This window comes from Arvicola amphibius, chromosome 18 (genome assembly GCF_903992535.2).
Source record: "Arvicola amphibius chromosome 18, mArvAmp1.2, whole genome shotgun sequence".
NCBI lineage: Eukaryota > Metazoa > Chordata > Mammalia > Rodentia > Cricetidae > Arvicola > Arvicola amphibius.
The window spans coordinates 13,401,701-13,417,401 of NC_052064.1; the positions used below are offsets into that span (position 1 = coordinate 13,401,701).

A 15,701-nucleotide genomic window follows, 5' to 3' on the forward strand; every position below is an offset into this window, starting at 1 on the left:
CACTTAGGATCTGTCTGACATTGCTCTGTGCAATCTACCCCAGGTCTACTGTGTCCCTTGTCTGCATCATCACCCTTGTAAGTCATCATAAGGAGACCCAGGGTTGTACTGACCTGATGGTTAGTTTGTTAGCTTAAATAATTTTTGTTCTCCTGCTGTAATATATCCTAGTTTTACCTCCCCAAGGTATGTTGTCTTCCAAAGGAACTATAGTCCACTTGGCATCTGAGGCTTAGGACTTTGTCTCCCGACTGTCCTCATTGCTTTGCCCTGAGTGCTCATACAAGAGTGATTGACAAGTGGTTTTCTATCAGTTTGTCATGCCACGCTATCCCTTTGGTAGGAAGTTCTTTACTTCCTTCTGTCTTACTCCTCCTAAGTGTTCTAGACTCAGTTTAGATGCTCGCACTTCCAAGAAACATTCCCAGAACCTTCTCTGTTGGTCACTGTCTTCTGTCTAAAGTTTCAAAGAAAACAGCTTGGAGCCACTGAGATGGTTCAATGGATAAAGATACCGTTCTGGTGGCCAAGCCTGATAATCTGAGTTTGATTCTTGAAATCAATATGGTAGGAGAGAACACACACACACACACACACACACACACACACACAATTCTTCAGAATCCTGATAGAAGCATATGGTCACGGCCACAACTAATTTTAGATCATTTTCATCATTTCCCAACGACTCTCTGAACCCTTTGATTCTCATCCTCCTGTATACTAACCCTCTTCCAAGGCCTAAGCAAGCAGCAAATCATCTGTCCTCTGTCCCTAGTCTAGATTTTCACGTGGATAGCAACATGTAATTCATATTATTTCTGATTGCTTTTCCACTTAGCATAGGATCTTCAAGGTTCCTCCAAATTGTGGCGTATATCATTACTGCATTCCTTTATACAGCCAGTAGAAGCCCATCAGACAATTACACTTTTCCATTCCTCTACTGCACATTTGGGATGGATGTTGCTGTAGACATTCATTATCAGCCTTTGTGTAGAATACATTTTGCTCCTCTTGGGTTTATACCTATGAGCACACTTGCCTGACGATATGATACATTCACGTTTGGTTGTTTGAAGAAATGCGCGACTTTCTGAAAGTACAGGGTCTATTCACATCCTTGTCATATGAGGGTTCGTTCCCCTTTTCTTCACACCCTCCCTGTACTCGGCATTATTTGTCTGTTGTGTTCCAGCCACTCAGAATGATAGCATGAAAGGTTATCATTGTGGTCTCAGCTCCTTTAGTCATTTTCTGTTTTCTACAAGAGTTTCCTCAGCATTAATGCAATACTCCTCAGTATGCTTTGGGAACCGCGGTGTTGATTGGAGGGACTGAATGCCTTAAAAAAAAAGGTTGCTGTTTCTTTAACATTTCAGCAAGTGTCCAGCTGGCACCTGTGATGGCTGTGCATTCTACTTCCTATGGGAGAGTGCAGAGGCTTGCCCTCTGTGCACAGAACATGACTTCCATGAAATTGAGGGAGCCTGCAAAAGAGGGTTTCAGGTAAGGACTAATTTATACAGGCATCCTAAGCAGATGTCAACCGCTATTTCCATGTCTGTGAACAAACAGATTTCTTTGGATGTTAAAGCTTCACAACTGAACAAAAATGATAATTGCAAAAAATACTTCAGTGTGTATCTTTTAAAATTCTAAGCATTTATTTTTTTTTAAGGACTGTTTTAGTCCCATTTCCTTCCCTACTGTTTCCAGTTTTCCACTTTGTATTACTGGGCATACACTTCTACTGTCCTGTATCTCAAATACAGGTGTGGCTAGCTTACAGAATGTAAGTACTTTAGGCAGAGCTGATAGAAGCAAAAAAAGGCTTTGTGGCTTGTGAGAAAAGGACTCTTATCAAATTGAGATCTTAAAAGTCCATACCGGGTTCTAAGTATATGTTAAGCATCATATCTGACACCGGGCAGTAATACAGATTTGAAGTGATACAGTGTTATCAGTAAGAGAAATACCAAATTTATCACCAAATTTATCTCAGTCCTGTTCCAAATGGCCCTTCCTGCTGGAAGAAGGAGCTGTCAGCTGCTGTGTCAGCCGTCTGTCTGCTCCTGGAGACACCCGATCAGATGCCTGGACCAGACTTTCTAACGAGTAGTTTCAGAGTGACTCGAAACTTTCCCCACTAGCACTTTCATTGCCAGTATCTGAATTGCTGAATTCAGAATAGTTTGGCATTTTGGGTTTGCACATATCATTATACTTTTGAGTTTTTGAGATGCTTGGAATATAGCCACTAGACAATGGATCTTTTTTTTTTTTTTTTTTTTTTTTTTTTTTTTTTTTTTTTTTTGGTTTTTCGAGACAGGGTTTCTCTGCAGCTTTAGAGCCTGTCCTGGAGCTAGCTCTTGTAGACCAGGCTGGTCTCGAACTCACAGAGATCCGCCTGCCTCTGCCTCCCGAGTGCTGGGATTAAAGGCGTGCGCCACCACCGCCCGGCTGACAATGGATCTTTTAAATATATCTTTCATTTCTATACGTTGGATAAAACTGTCCAGCTTCACAGAAACCTTTTGGGTGGTGTTGGTAGAATGTACTTCAGATGAGGTCACATGTGCTAGAGTTTACATTTACTCTGGCTTACATTTAGGTGTTGGTGAACCTAAGTGTGCCCCTGCCTTTCCCATTCCTCATTCTTATAAAAATGTTACCCATTTCAAAAGTAATTTATTGATGTTGAGTTCAATGTTAACAGTTGTCATGGACTAAAACCACAGGGTCACTAAAAACCTTTCTAGGAAAACGTGCTGAAAGAGCTTAGGAAAAGCCTGGACGGAACCTCTCCTCATAGCAAACTCTTCTCCTGTGTGTTAGTTCATAACTGATGGTAGGGTAGGAATGGATCTCCGCACGTAAGCCATAAAGTGAAGCACGACCGGATTTCTTTGTTGGAGTGTAGATAAAGTGACCAGCATATACCAGAAAATTTAGTGGTGAGCCAGGCATAACACATAGTGCCCCATGTCATTGGCTTTAATGAACATGTAAGGAGCTACTGGTCATAAAATGCTAAGATATGGAAGGAAGAGCCCTGAGCTCTGACCTCCACATTTGAGCTTTTACGTCTCGTCACTTTACCCTTTAAAATGTGTGCTAAGACTCGATGTGTCTGCTTTATTGTTCCCTGGCTGATTGTCACTTGCTATTTAGGGCACATGGACGTTGCTTTAAGAATTAAATCACCTACTTTGGGAGGGTAAGAATGGTTGGTATAGGTAGTGATGACCCTCGAATCATAAAAGTTTGAGAAAAAAAAAAGCCCAAACAAAGTGTCAAAAGTGGAATGATTTGTAATCAGCTTCTTCAGCATATAGTGAGCCCTGCAATGTGACAGAGCATGTCTTTGTTTGAGTTTTGCATTTTAATTCATTATTTGCTTATTTTCCCTTTCCTTTCTTCCTAGATGTTCCTTAATATTAACTGGGTAGGATATGCCCTTTATGCTTATGATGAGCATGAGTTAGCGTAACTCTTTCTTCTATGTGATAAGTTGACCCAGTACCAATTCTTGCCTTCACAGTTCAACCCCCATCTCCCTCCTAATCTCATCTGTGGTCTGATTTCTTTGTTTTGAAAGGAAACATTGTATGTATGGAACGAACCTAAGTGGTGCATTAAAGGGATTGCTTTACCTGAGAAAAAGCTGTCAGCCTGTGAAACAGTAGACTTCTGGCTGAAAGTGGGAGCTGGCGCGGGGGCGTTCACAGCCGTTTTATTGGTGGCTTTAACATGCTACTTTTGGAAAAAGAATCAAAAGTAAGTAACATCGTTGGGATGAGCTTATGAGACCTGCAAAGTCTGCTTATGTTATGAAAATTTAGACCTTATTATTGTATGCTGTTCATTCCTTTAGTACCATAAGACATTTTTTTTTCTGGTGAGGAAGGTGCAGACAAGGCATTTGAGAAAGTAGGGAGAATAAATTATTCTTATTTTGATAACTGAAAGTGGATGGGACATTACTGACCACTGAATTGGTCATATGACTAATTCATATAAATTTCATAAAAATGAAAACATCTCTAAGTTACCCAGTTAGGAGCAGGGCTGAGACCGGAAGGTGGGCCTGGTTTTCTCTCTCTGACATAATCTGACTTCTTCCATCTTTCATATTTATTTTCTTGTACAGAGAATTTTCAAAGAAACAGACTGAGCTATGGACAAATATCATCTTTGTTTATTCCAGGTGGAATAAACATCTTTGTTTATTCAGAGATGCTGGTTCTGGATGTCGGGTCCAACCCTTGCATGTGTCCCTTGAATCTTTGGGGATGATGTAGAGCTTAGTGGGCCAAGGGGGATTTGTGTTCTAATTTCTAGGAATAATTGTAATATCTAAAGTCGTGAGTAAAGAGCAAAAGTACAAAGGAAATAGAGATGCAGTAAAAAGCAAATCATCTGCACATTCTCATCCTTATGATCTAAACTTTACAAGCTGTGGTAGCGAATTCGTATTGACATGTTAATACATCAAGGAAATGCATTCTGACCTCAAGGCTTTTCTTGGTTTTACAAATGTACCTTATAACTGGATAGTAAGGTCGATGTGAAATAAGTGGTAAAATTAACTGTATTGAACGGATTCTCTGACATTCCCGGGGAACACTTATGTAGATGGTTTATAAGTGAGAACTTTTAAAGCTATAGTCACACATGAGGGGAATTAGTTGTTGGAGAAACTATATGTTACTATCAGGAGTATTTTAGAAGCCAGTATATGCATGTTTTTAATAAATATTATTTTATTATTATTATAAATGGCTAGCTTGATATTTACATATTTATTTATCACTGCTTAGGCTGGAATACAAATATTCTAAATTAGTAATGACGACTAACTCAAAAGAGTGTGAACTCCCAGCGGCAGACAGCTGCGCTATCATGGAAGGAGAAGATAACGAAGAGGATGTTGTGTATTCCAACAAACAATCGCTGCTAGGAAAACTTAAATCTTTGGCCACGAAGGTGAGAGCCGACGTTTAGTCTGGAGTTACTGAGCACTTGTAAACCAGGGGCCATACTGACCTAACGCCATTCAGTACACTTTTCCTTCACAGTACTCTCTCAACAGCGGCGCTTCTGGATGGTTTTTTTTTTTTGGTTTTTCGAGACAGGGTTTCTCTGTAGCATTGGAGCCTGTCCTGGAACTAGCTCTCGTAGACCAGGCTGGTCTCGAACCCACAGAGATCCGCCTGCCTCTGCCTCCTGAGTGCTGGGATTAAAGGCGTGTGCCACCATCGCCCGGCTGGAAGTTTATTTTATTTGGTTAATAACTGAATGCAGTAGTTATGAGTTTCTACAAAGTAGAAACAACCTGCATAGCCTCCATGACAGTTAGTTGAGAAATTATTCTACATCAAAATGATTCAGTATGATGTGATTCTATAGCTATTAAAAGATGTTTGTGTTTTGACAAAGCACTTGAAGTTAGGTGGGGCGGGGGGGGGGGGAGAGGATTTGGAAAGACGCGGGAAAGAAAGAATATGATCAAAATCTATTTAAATTTAAAATTGTTTTAAATAATAGAAATTATAGTAAAATCATTGAACTATTTTTAATTGACAAAGAACTACAGACAACCAAGAAAAGCGGAGAATGGGAGAAAAAAATCTTTCCTAGGAAAGAGGACACCAACTGGTGATCTGAGACCAAACGGTCAGCCCTGAAACCTTAAATACGAGTAACATTACACAGAATGAATGGGTTATTTTTAGGAATATATGCACATATGTATAACAATGATTAATGAAAAGTAGGAGCCATGATTTTAGAGAGTGAGTAGTTGTGCATGGGTCCATTTTGAGGGAAGAAAGGGGAGGAGTAAATGATATGACTATATTATTATCTCAGTAACGAAAATTAAAATAATTGAGATCTCTTTGTGTGCTGATAGGACAATAAGTATATAATAAATATAATATTTCTTTAAGATAAATATGTATGCCATTATTTGCATAATAAGAAATTAGCAGTTACTGCTCTGGGGAATTGGAATCTAATGAGAATATTTAGGTAAAACATTTTAGTAATTTTCAAGTTTACACAAAGATCATGTATTATTTTATAATCTTAAAAACAAAATTTGGTTAATAAAAGATCTTATATTTACCTATACCTTTGTGTTTCTTTTACGATTGTTCTATAGAAAAATTGCATAATTGGGAAAATGTTTATGGTGTCATGTTGGATGTCATCATGTTATTGGCGTTATAATCACAGCTATATATAAAGAGACTATGAAACCTCGAGTATTCTTTGAAATCACATTCCTGTGACATTCTTCACTATTGAGATAGGAGATAAGAATTTCGGGCTTACCCACTCAAAAAATGAATAATGAAGTTATTATAATGAAAATTATATTAAAAATGAAAAATAAAGACGAAAGTGCTTTTCAAATGATTTACAACCAATAGACACATGATAAATGATGACAGTGACTGGAACGATGGCGCAATGGTTATAGCACTTAGAATGGGGCAGAGAACTAGAGTTTGCATCTCTAGAAGACATGTGAATGCCAGATGGGTGTGGTCCCTCTGTTCTATAACCTCAGGAGGTAGATAGAGATGGATCCCCTGAGCAGACTGCCTAGCAAGGTGAGCTGTGTCTGCGAGCTCTAGGTTTGATAGCAAGACCCTGCCTCATGGAGTAAGATGGAAGAGCCATCAGGATAATTTCTGATATCATCCTTGGTTCTCTATGCGGGTCTGCTACTCATGTGGGCCCACACATATGCAAGCCTACATGGACACAAAAACACATGAAAATAAAAAAAGAAATAAAATGTATTTGTAGGCGTGATTTAGTAACCACTCTCCTAGTTTAGGTATATAAATATAGGAAATCATTTAAAAAGAAAATAAATAAATTACATTTCTATTGCGGGTTTTTTTTTTTCTGTTATTCATTTGGGATTTTACGGAGGCTATGATAGCTGTGGGACAACAAAAATATAGTAATGGTCAAAAATTAAAGTTTTGCCCCATTTGCTAGTGAATAAGTGAGTCTTCCACAGTTTCATGTGTGCTTTAGAGGACAGAAGACCAAAGACAGTCTAGAATTTGCAGAGATACACTGGGCAGAGCAGCAGGACCTATACCAGTTCCCAGTTCCCACAGTCATGTGCAGGGGAAATGATAGCATGTTTATCTTTCTAAGCATACATTTCTAAGTGTCAGTTTCCTTTAGCACTAGCAGGAAGTATGTCTGTCCTTTGTTCTTCTTTGTCCGGAACAAATAAGATGCTGTCACTGGCTTCAGAAGGAGAAGCCATTTCCAAGACAAGTAGGCATGACTGGTATTTGCTGTAGAAGAAAAGGCTTTAACCTTAAAGGCTGCCTTCTATACAAAATACTTCCCTAAATTTTTTTGGTTGTTGTTTGATAGGTTCACACACTGATGGAATGACTTTTCTGTCACTTTCATTTCCATTCTTGAAAAAATTGTATGAAACAAAAATAAGCCAGTGTTTTCTTGGTAGAATGTGCCGAAGTCTAAGAAGACCACAGAGAGTTATCTCATAGTCATATCTGAGCTGCATTTCTTTCATCATGGCTTCTGATGACTTTCCAGTAAGTTCCATCCGTCACTCTGCTAGGGACTGCCTGAGGCAGGGATGAAGCCTTGTCCATTTTTTTTTTACATATATCATTGAAACGAAGCTGTGTCAATAGGGTATTAAGCAGCAAGACGAGGCTACTTTGCATCATTATCCTTAACCATATGCCAATTCCAGACATACTTAGCTAAGCATAAACATGTCATAAGCCATTAGGTCCTACTTAGAGCAGGAAATATCTTTTTTGTCTTTGCGTTGTATTTCTACTCAGTCAGACACCTTTTCATTGACAGAAAGTGTTTATGCCATAAGATTCAAGTAGAATAGGGTCAAGAATTTATCCCTCCCTGCCAAACAACAGCACAGAGACCTAATGTATTTCCCACTGTTTTCTACATGGGCTCTGGGACCAATGTGTGCACCTCCATGGTAATTATCATTTTAATCTCAGATACGGCAGTCCATCAAGATAATCTACTACAGGATGTATTAATGACTGTACAGCTATTTGCCCTCCAGGATGAATTATAGGATAGTTATATTGTTTGTGATAATGTAGAGAGAATTAGTTGCTATTAATTTGAATGTCCTTAGACATGGGTCACCTAGTTGAAAGCAGAGACAAACTTGTAGTGCCTTTACTAACTAAATGACTACACAGGATGAGTGTGAGTGGCAAATAGGTTATTTACTCATTTAGAAAGCTTCTTATAGTTCTCTAGAGCCTGCATGATCTATTTGGAAGGTTTCCATAAATCTGAAGAATTTTTTATGACTATTTCTAAAGGTAAAAGTCACCATGTTTCTAGGAGACAAGCAAGTTAATTTCTGGTTTCTCCACTATAGTTGGTGATGTGCAGGGTGTGTTGGAATTTATTATTAGTCACAGTTCTTGGAGACCCCATGAAAGACCCACATTAGTCAGGAACCACAAGCTCACTGTGCCTTGAAAGGAGCCTTTCTGATGGCCAATAAGATTTAGTGATGTCAACCCATCCCAAATAACTGTATCCCTCCCTTTTCAAGATGGATAGTCAATTCCACCTTTTCATTGGTCTGTACCACAAATGGGGTGGCATTTATGGACCCGTGAGATGGCTGAGTGGTGTCAATGGAAACAGTGGTGTCGGTTAGTATTGGGACAGGAGCTGGGGTCATCCCCCACTTCACACGACAGATTTCTCAGTAAGTCTGAAAGGAATGGCCAGACAATTGTGAGTGGACATTGTAGTGGCTATGACCAGCCAGGAAGTCATATGACGTATTGTGCCATTTTGTGAGAGCCACGCCAGGGTGTTTTGTGACAGAATGGCCCTGAAGGTGCTCAACGGTGTCACTTCTTCACCCCTCAGCATCTAGGAGGTGTCTTTTCTAAGTTTCCGTTAGTTACGTTATGTCTCTTCCTTGCCAGTGCCCTAGTTCTGTACCTATGTCACCGCCTACTTTACTCACCATCAGCTGTTACTCAGACTCATTCTCTAAAATCCAAGTTCAAGAGGGCCAGGGAGACCTAATGTGTGCCCTGTTTTCATCAGTGCGGGCTGTTACAGGGAGATATAGTTAGCAGTGTATACAATAGGGGATTGGATTATTAGCCTCTTGGTGTAGGGTCATGACAATACAACAAGGCATTCTGCTCTCTCCCTGGCTCAAGTCACAGGTCCAGAGTGGTTATTAACTTGGGCTGAGTGCATCCTGCACAGTCATGTTGTAAACTTTGCTACCAGGCTCCGTAACACACTCCAGCGGTGTGCGTGCTCTTCAGTTCCTCCTGGGGGACAGGGAATCTTAGTTTCTCTACTAATCACATCTTCCTTAACAGCCAGTGACTGGGTATACGGAGGTTAAGAGTAAAGAGGAAGAATGCCCGAGAGCAAACAGACTTTGCATCTGTCTTGTTTATAGTCAGCTCGGCTGTTGCTCATTGCCCACTAAACTGGTATTTTTTCATTCATCCAAAGTCATGCTGAATAGCAAGGTCGTCATTACTGACGTCATCTGGTTTAGCATTGGGGTCCTGTGAGTCGCAGGCCATATGATAATTGCTTTCTGTGTGAGGCCACAGATTTTCTGTCATTTGTTGATTAGAACTTAGCTTATGTACTTGGAGTCCCTCCTCCCATTCAAGAATCGACTTTAATCTAGGGTATTTTTTTCTTTCATCTAGTTAATTCTTGGGTTTAACATAAAGGCTAGAGGAAATTTCCATGTTATAGTTGACAATAACAATTATTTTTGGATTCTTATTTGGTCAATTTCTTAGAATACTGTGATCTCTTTGTGCCTTATAAATCTATCTTGGAGCTAAATGAAAGCCTAAATACTAGTCAATTTCTTACAGTAGGTGCTTGTGGGAATTTATATTTGGGGAAACTTCCCAGAGAAAACCAATGTTCTGTATTGTTGGTCAGGAAATGCACAAAATCTTGAGGCTTTTTTTATCAGCTTTTATTTAATAAGTTTGTGTGTGTGCATGCTTATTTATGTGGATGCTTATGCATGTGCAGGTGTGTATGTGTGTGTGCTCGTGTGTGTGTGTAGGGAGGGAAGTGAGCATGTATATATGTATGCATGTGTGTAGAGGCCAGAGGTCATTCCTCAAAGGTCTGGCCTCAATGTCATTCCTCAGGGACAGTGCACATGGTTTTTTAGGACAGGAACTGTCATTGGCCTGAACCTCACCCAGTAGGTTAGGCTAGCTGGCAGCAGGTTCCAGTCTATGTTGTTTTTGTGTTGGCTTTGGGTACTCATTGTAGGTCCATGTACTTTCAAGGCAAGCACTTTATCAACTAAACAGGTATTAATTGGTCTAAAGTTAGCTTGGTTGTCTTGACAAAGGCCTAAGACATTAGTAGAGCATACTTCTTAGTATGCCTTTGAGGATGTTTTAAGAGATGATTGGATTATGAAGACTCTCATTTAATGGGCCAGTCCTTGATCAATCACATAATTAGGAGGTAGGCCTTTGTTAGAGGAAGCAGGTCACTGGTGGGTGTGTTTTGGGGAGGGTCGTTATCTTGCTGTGGCTCCTTCTTATATTTATTTCTTTTGCTTTCCATCAGCTAGAATGTAGGCTCTTCTGCCATGCCTTCCTCATAGGACTGATCAATCCCTCCAAAACTAGGAACAAAAATAATCTTTCCCTTGAATTATTTCTCTCAAGCTGTTGGTCACAGTGGCATAAAATAATTGATACAGCTTGGTAGAGTTCACTGTTTTGAAAATTAAGATGGCCAAGCTGTTGCATTTCCTAACAGACATTGAGTCCTGCAATATCTCCAAAATTAGCCAGAATTCTAATTCACCAGGCTTCAGCCCACTAGTGCTTCTCACACGCCCCCTTTAGTGCTGAGGATAGATACTTGTCTCTGTAATTTTTATCTGAAAGAAAATAAATCCTTCCTTCCTACCAGGATGAAGTTTGGTGTTTGTTCTTCCAGGGACTATATCTGAAGCTAACAGCCTGGCCAGTAAGGAAGACCTTCTGCTCAGAGGAGAATCAATAGCAGAGCACGGTCCAGGAGCCTGCCTGTAAACCCCGTAGTCTACTTCCCACTTCTTCACCTGTTGTTTTTCCTTATCAGACAGCAAAATGCAGACCCCTTATGCTTTGGGAGTTTGGTAAATATGTTTGCTGCAAACTTTATGGAATCTCGGGAATTCATTTTTTTATCAATTTGTGTTCATCAACATTTGAAGCTTGAATCCTGCCTTATTTACCAAACCGTGTCCCCATCGTTTTTATGTCTTTATTAGCAAAGGAGTGAAAAATTCTAATGGTTTTGAAATGTCACTGTACTTGCAAGCCAACATGTGAGTCTACCATGGCTTCATAGTCTTTAGAAGGCTTGAGTCTCCCATGTTGGAGACAAAACACAGTCTATTGTCATCCACATTAGGAATGGCAGCCTGATTTGTTTTGTTTGGTTGATCTTCACCTACTACAGGGGAAAAGGTTAGAAGATGCCTGCATATACGGTATATTGTGTTATGGAAGAGTAATCCCCATCTTGAGAAATTTTATAATAGTGTGTTTCCTGATGATTGCTTTGTTTTGAGCTTTCCGGTCTATAAGCAGGCTTTTCCTTTGTTCTGGAAGAAGGTGCCATCTCTATCATCTAAGGATTCGAGTTTTATTAACATACTTGAGAAGACTGTTTAGAATAAAAGATAATCTATGTCTTTTTCATGAAGCCATGAAACCTTCATTTACCAGGTTTGTCTTGATTGGGCAGTATTGTCCAGGGAAGGAACATTGACATGCCAGGGGCCATTTAAAGGAAAAATAATGTTTAAGCCATATCTTAAAGAGTACCTGGAATTGTTCAGGAGGAGAATAAATTAAGCTATTACAGAGAATTTTAAGTGTTTTCTTATATTGTAGTGTGCCCCCCTGCCCTATTATACTAGAGTCAGAACTTTGAAAGATGGCAGAGGTTCTTAGAAAGAGTCACAGAAAATAAGAGGTCAACAGAGGTACTCCACGAGAGAGTTCAGAATATGCATTTTAATGTAACAATTCCAGTCCATGTGATCTTTTGTCCACTTTTAAAAATTTATTGTTCTCAATAATTAACTCCACATACAAAGTAATGGGATTCATTCTGACATTTCACGAACATATGTTACACATTTTGATTTGTTTCCCTCCCTTGCCACCCTCCCCAATCCCTCTACCCCACTCTTGTTCTTTCTTTCAAGAAACACCCCTCTTTCATAGCACGTGTATTCTATTACTATCCCTACCCCCCCCACCTTTCTAAAGATCTACTCCTCCCATCTTGGGCCCCTTTCTAGTTTCACACCTACCCCCACCCACCCAGATATGCACATAGAAGAGAAACATGCAGTTTTTGTCCTTCCTAAACTGGCTTAAATCACACAGCACAATGATGTAGAGTTTCATCTACTTTTTCTCTCCTGCAAATGCTGTAATTTTACTTTTCCTCTTGGCTTAATAAAGTCCTGTAATGTATATAATCACAATTAATTTATCTTTTCGTATGTTTAAGGACATCTAAGCTGGTTCCATTTTCTTCCTGTCATTAATAATAAATATGGGTTTAGAAGTGTCCCTGTTATCTGAGTAGATAGCCAGGAGAGATAAATTTGGGTCATGTGGTGGTTCTGTTCTTCAGTCTTTGAGAAACCTTTCTATTAATCTCCACGAGGGCTCTACCACTTTATATCCCTACCAGCAATGTCTAAGGGACTCCTTCTTCTCATAGTTTTCGCCAGAATTTGTTACCATTTGTTATCTTGGCAGCAATTCTGATGGGGTGAAATAGAATCTCAGAGCAGTTTTAATTCGGATTTTCCTGCTGGGTGAGAATGTTGAGCACATTTAAAAAAAAAAAAACACAATTGGACATTTGTGTTAGCTTTCAGTCTATTTATTCATCTGATGACTTTGGTGTTTGATTTCTGCAGCGCTTTAAAAGGTTCTAGGTGTTCACAGGGGAAAAGACACTGCACAGCCAAAGCGATTCTAAGCAGAAAGAACACTGGGGAAATATCTGAGCTTAAATTATATAATGAAGGGACGGTAACAAAAACTGCGTGGCACTGGCACAGAGACAAACAAGTAGACCAATGGAATATAGTAGAGGACTTAAAAATAAGCACACAGTGACAGCCGATTAATTTTTGACAGAAGTGACAAGACATGAATTGTAAAGACACCCACTTCAACAACGGATTCGGAAAAATTGAGTGTCCACATCTAGGACGAAGAAACTAGAGTCCTATTCCTCACGCTGCACACACAAAAATCAAAGTGGATCAAAGACTTTAATATAGAAGTTGAAACTTTGAAACTGCAGGATGAAACTATATAAAAATGCTCTTCAGGATGTAGGCGGGGCATAGGCAGAGACAGGACTTTCTGCAAAGACTCTGGTAGCAGAGGAAATAATTTCAAGGATTAACAGGATCACATGAAATTTAAAAAAAAAACCTCATACACAGCACAGGAATTGTTCCCTCACAGTGACGAGACTACCTCATGCAAAATGGGAAAAAAAATATTTGTCAGATATGTCAGAGGATTTGTTTCTGTGTGTTGTGCTTTTTGATTATTTTTACTTTTTTAAAATGAAAATTTGAACTATTGTAGACAATATGAAACAGTTATATAATGATAAGATCATTAACCTACCACCTACATTTTAATTTGTTTACTTTGTTGCATATCTGCCCATCTCTCTATATTTTTATCTGTGTCTTTTTATATTGTGTTTTAACATAAGTTACAGACCTCAACAAGCCTCATCCCTAAACACTTCAGAATATATATTTTAAGGCCATTCTAAGGGAAGGACATGCATTGTGACTATCACACAATTTGATGAATTCTGGGAAAGGTGTATGCTACAAATTTTATTGACAATCTAGCACACTAGTTTCATCCTGAACGTGGCCTCCAGTCCTTTTGCATGGAATCAGCCTCTCATCTCCCAAAGGCAATTGCTATGGTGATCTTTTAAACCATAGATTAGTTTTATGTGTTTCAGAGCCTTGCATAATCACATCATACAGTGTGTCATACTTTATGCAATTTTTTCTTTTACTCCAAAGGCTGTTTGTGAGATTCATACATGCTGTTTCAATCAGGAGTAGAATTCTTTTTATTCACGAGTGGTGCAGTATTATCTGAATACAACTTGCTAGTGGACACTAGAGCTATTCCTAGTCTTTGGAGAGAGCTACTGTGTACATCAAATCTTGTTGTGTTTACCACTTAAAAATGGGTATGCAAGATTTGAACAAGCAAAGCTATATGTTTATATCTCTTTGCTTTGTCTTATATTCTAAAGGTCATAACTTCCTCGGTCCTTTCCTAGTTCTGTTCCGCATCTGGATGCTTGTTAATTTTCCTTGACTTTGCTCAGCAGTTAAAAGAAAGCTGCAGTTACGTTTTTGTGGGTTTTTAGAATCTGTTTATTCTATAGTCATTTATAAGATACTATAAGATACTTTTCCTCTTTGAGGGAATGTGATAACTGTATCGTTATTTCTAACCATAGACATTATGGAGACGTATCATGCATGTGCACATGGTTGGTTATCCAGCGTCAGGAGAATAAGAGTAGGGTCTCTCCGCACAGAGGAGAGGGAACAGAGTAGGAGAGCTGTCTTAGGATGGTGAGGAAAAGCTTCCTAAGCCTTGTGTAGATTCTTGAGTCCAGGGCTTGGAAAAGTTGTCCTGTGTGGCATCCTTATAGGGAGGATCCTGATTTGTCTAATAGGTGCTAGGGCTAAGAAGTCAGTATTTCCCACATTCCAGCCTCCTGTTTTGTCTTCTATACTGCGATATCTCAGTGCATTTATTTTAGAGGCAGAGTCTCACTATGCAGCCTTGATCCTTCTGTGGCTCCCAAGTATTGAGCTACAGCCATGCAGACATACATACCACACTCTACTGTCAATTGATGTTCATACCTGCTGCTTAACAATTCGCCTATGTGATAGGCTTGTCTTGAGTCCTAGATGTGCAGAGAGGAAGACATCTGCTTCCTACTACCAGGAAGTCTCACTTCACTAGTGGCACCATTTAAGTAATTATATAGAGCTCTATGTATTTATAGACTATTTATAGTCTTTAATTATATAGACCTGTATGTATTGCACACACACATAGACATGGATATGCATCTTACTAAATCAGCATTAGAAGCAGAATTCTGTAGGAATGAAAGGAATGTCACATTATGATCCCCATCTAAGCGTTTAAATTTAAATATTACCCTGAGGATAGACAGGTACATGCCTCCATTTCTCTTATGACCATGTTGAATTACATCTTCTCAAGAAAAGACCACAGAATCTCAGGTTTCCTTTTCAGGTCATTTCTGATATTCTAAACGTTTAATATGCCATTGGCTTTCTGGAGGCAGGAAGGCTGTATACGCAGGTGCATCCCTAAAGCGTGGTCCTGTCCTTCAATGCTTAATAAATTCAAACTATTCATAGTTATTCTAAAGATTAGTTTAACCCCGATCAACATGAACTTGCAGACAGGCTATTAAGGAGTTAGCCAGCAAGAATACTGAGGACTTTAGCCCACTCTTTCAGAAAAGCAGGAGAAAGTAGTAGGTTCCAATGTTGCCCGTGATTT

The 15,701-nt window shown here is 39.3% G+C and overlaps 1 protein-coding gene across 1 annotated transcript in view; it reads left to right on the forward strand.

Annotated features, from left to right (window-relative positions):
• The window catches only part of Elapor2 (endosome-lysosome associated apoptosis and autophagy regulator family member 2), a 165,659-nt gene that overhangs the window by 148,683 nt on the left and 1,275 nt on the right, over positions 1-15,701 (forward strand). The window contains exons 19-21 of the mRNA XM_038315483.1: positions 1,383-1,509; positions 3,602-3,780; positions 4,824-4,989. Of these exons, the coding sequence (XP_038171411.1) occupies positions 1,383-1,509; positions 3,602-3,780; positions 4,824-4,989 (472 nt within the window). The remainder of the gene's footprint in view (positions 1-1,382; positions 1,510-3,601; positions 3,781-4,823; positions 4,990-15,701) is intronic.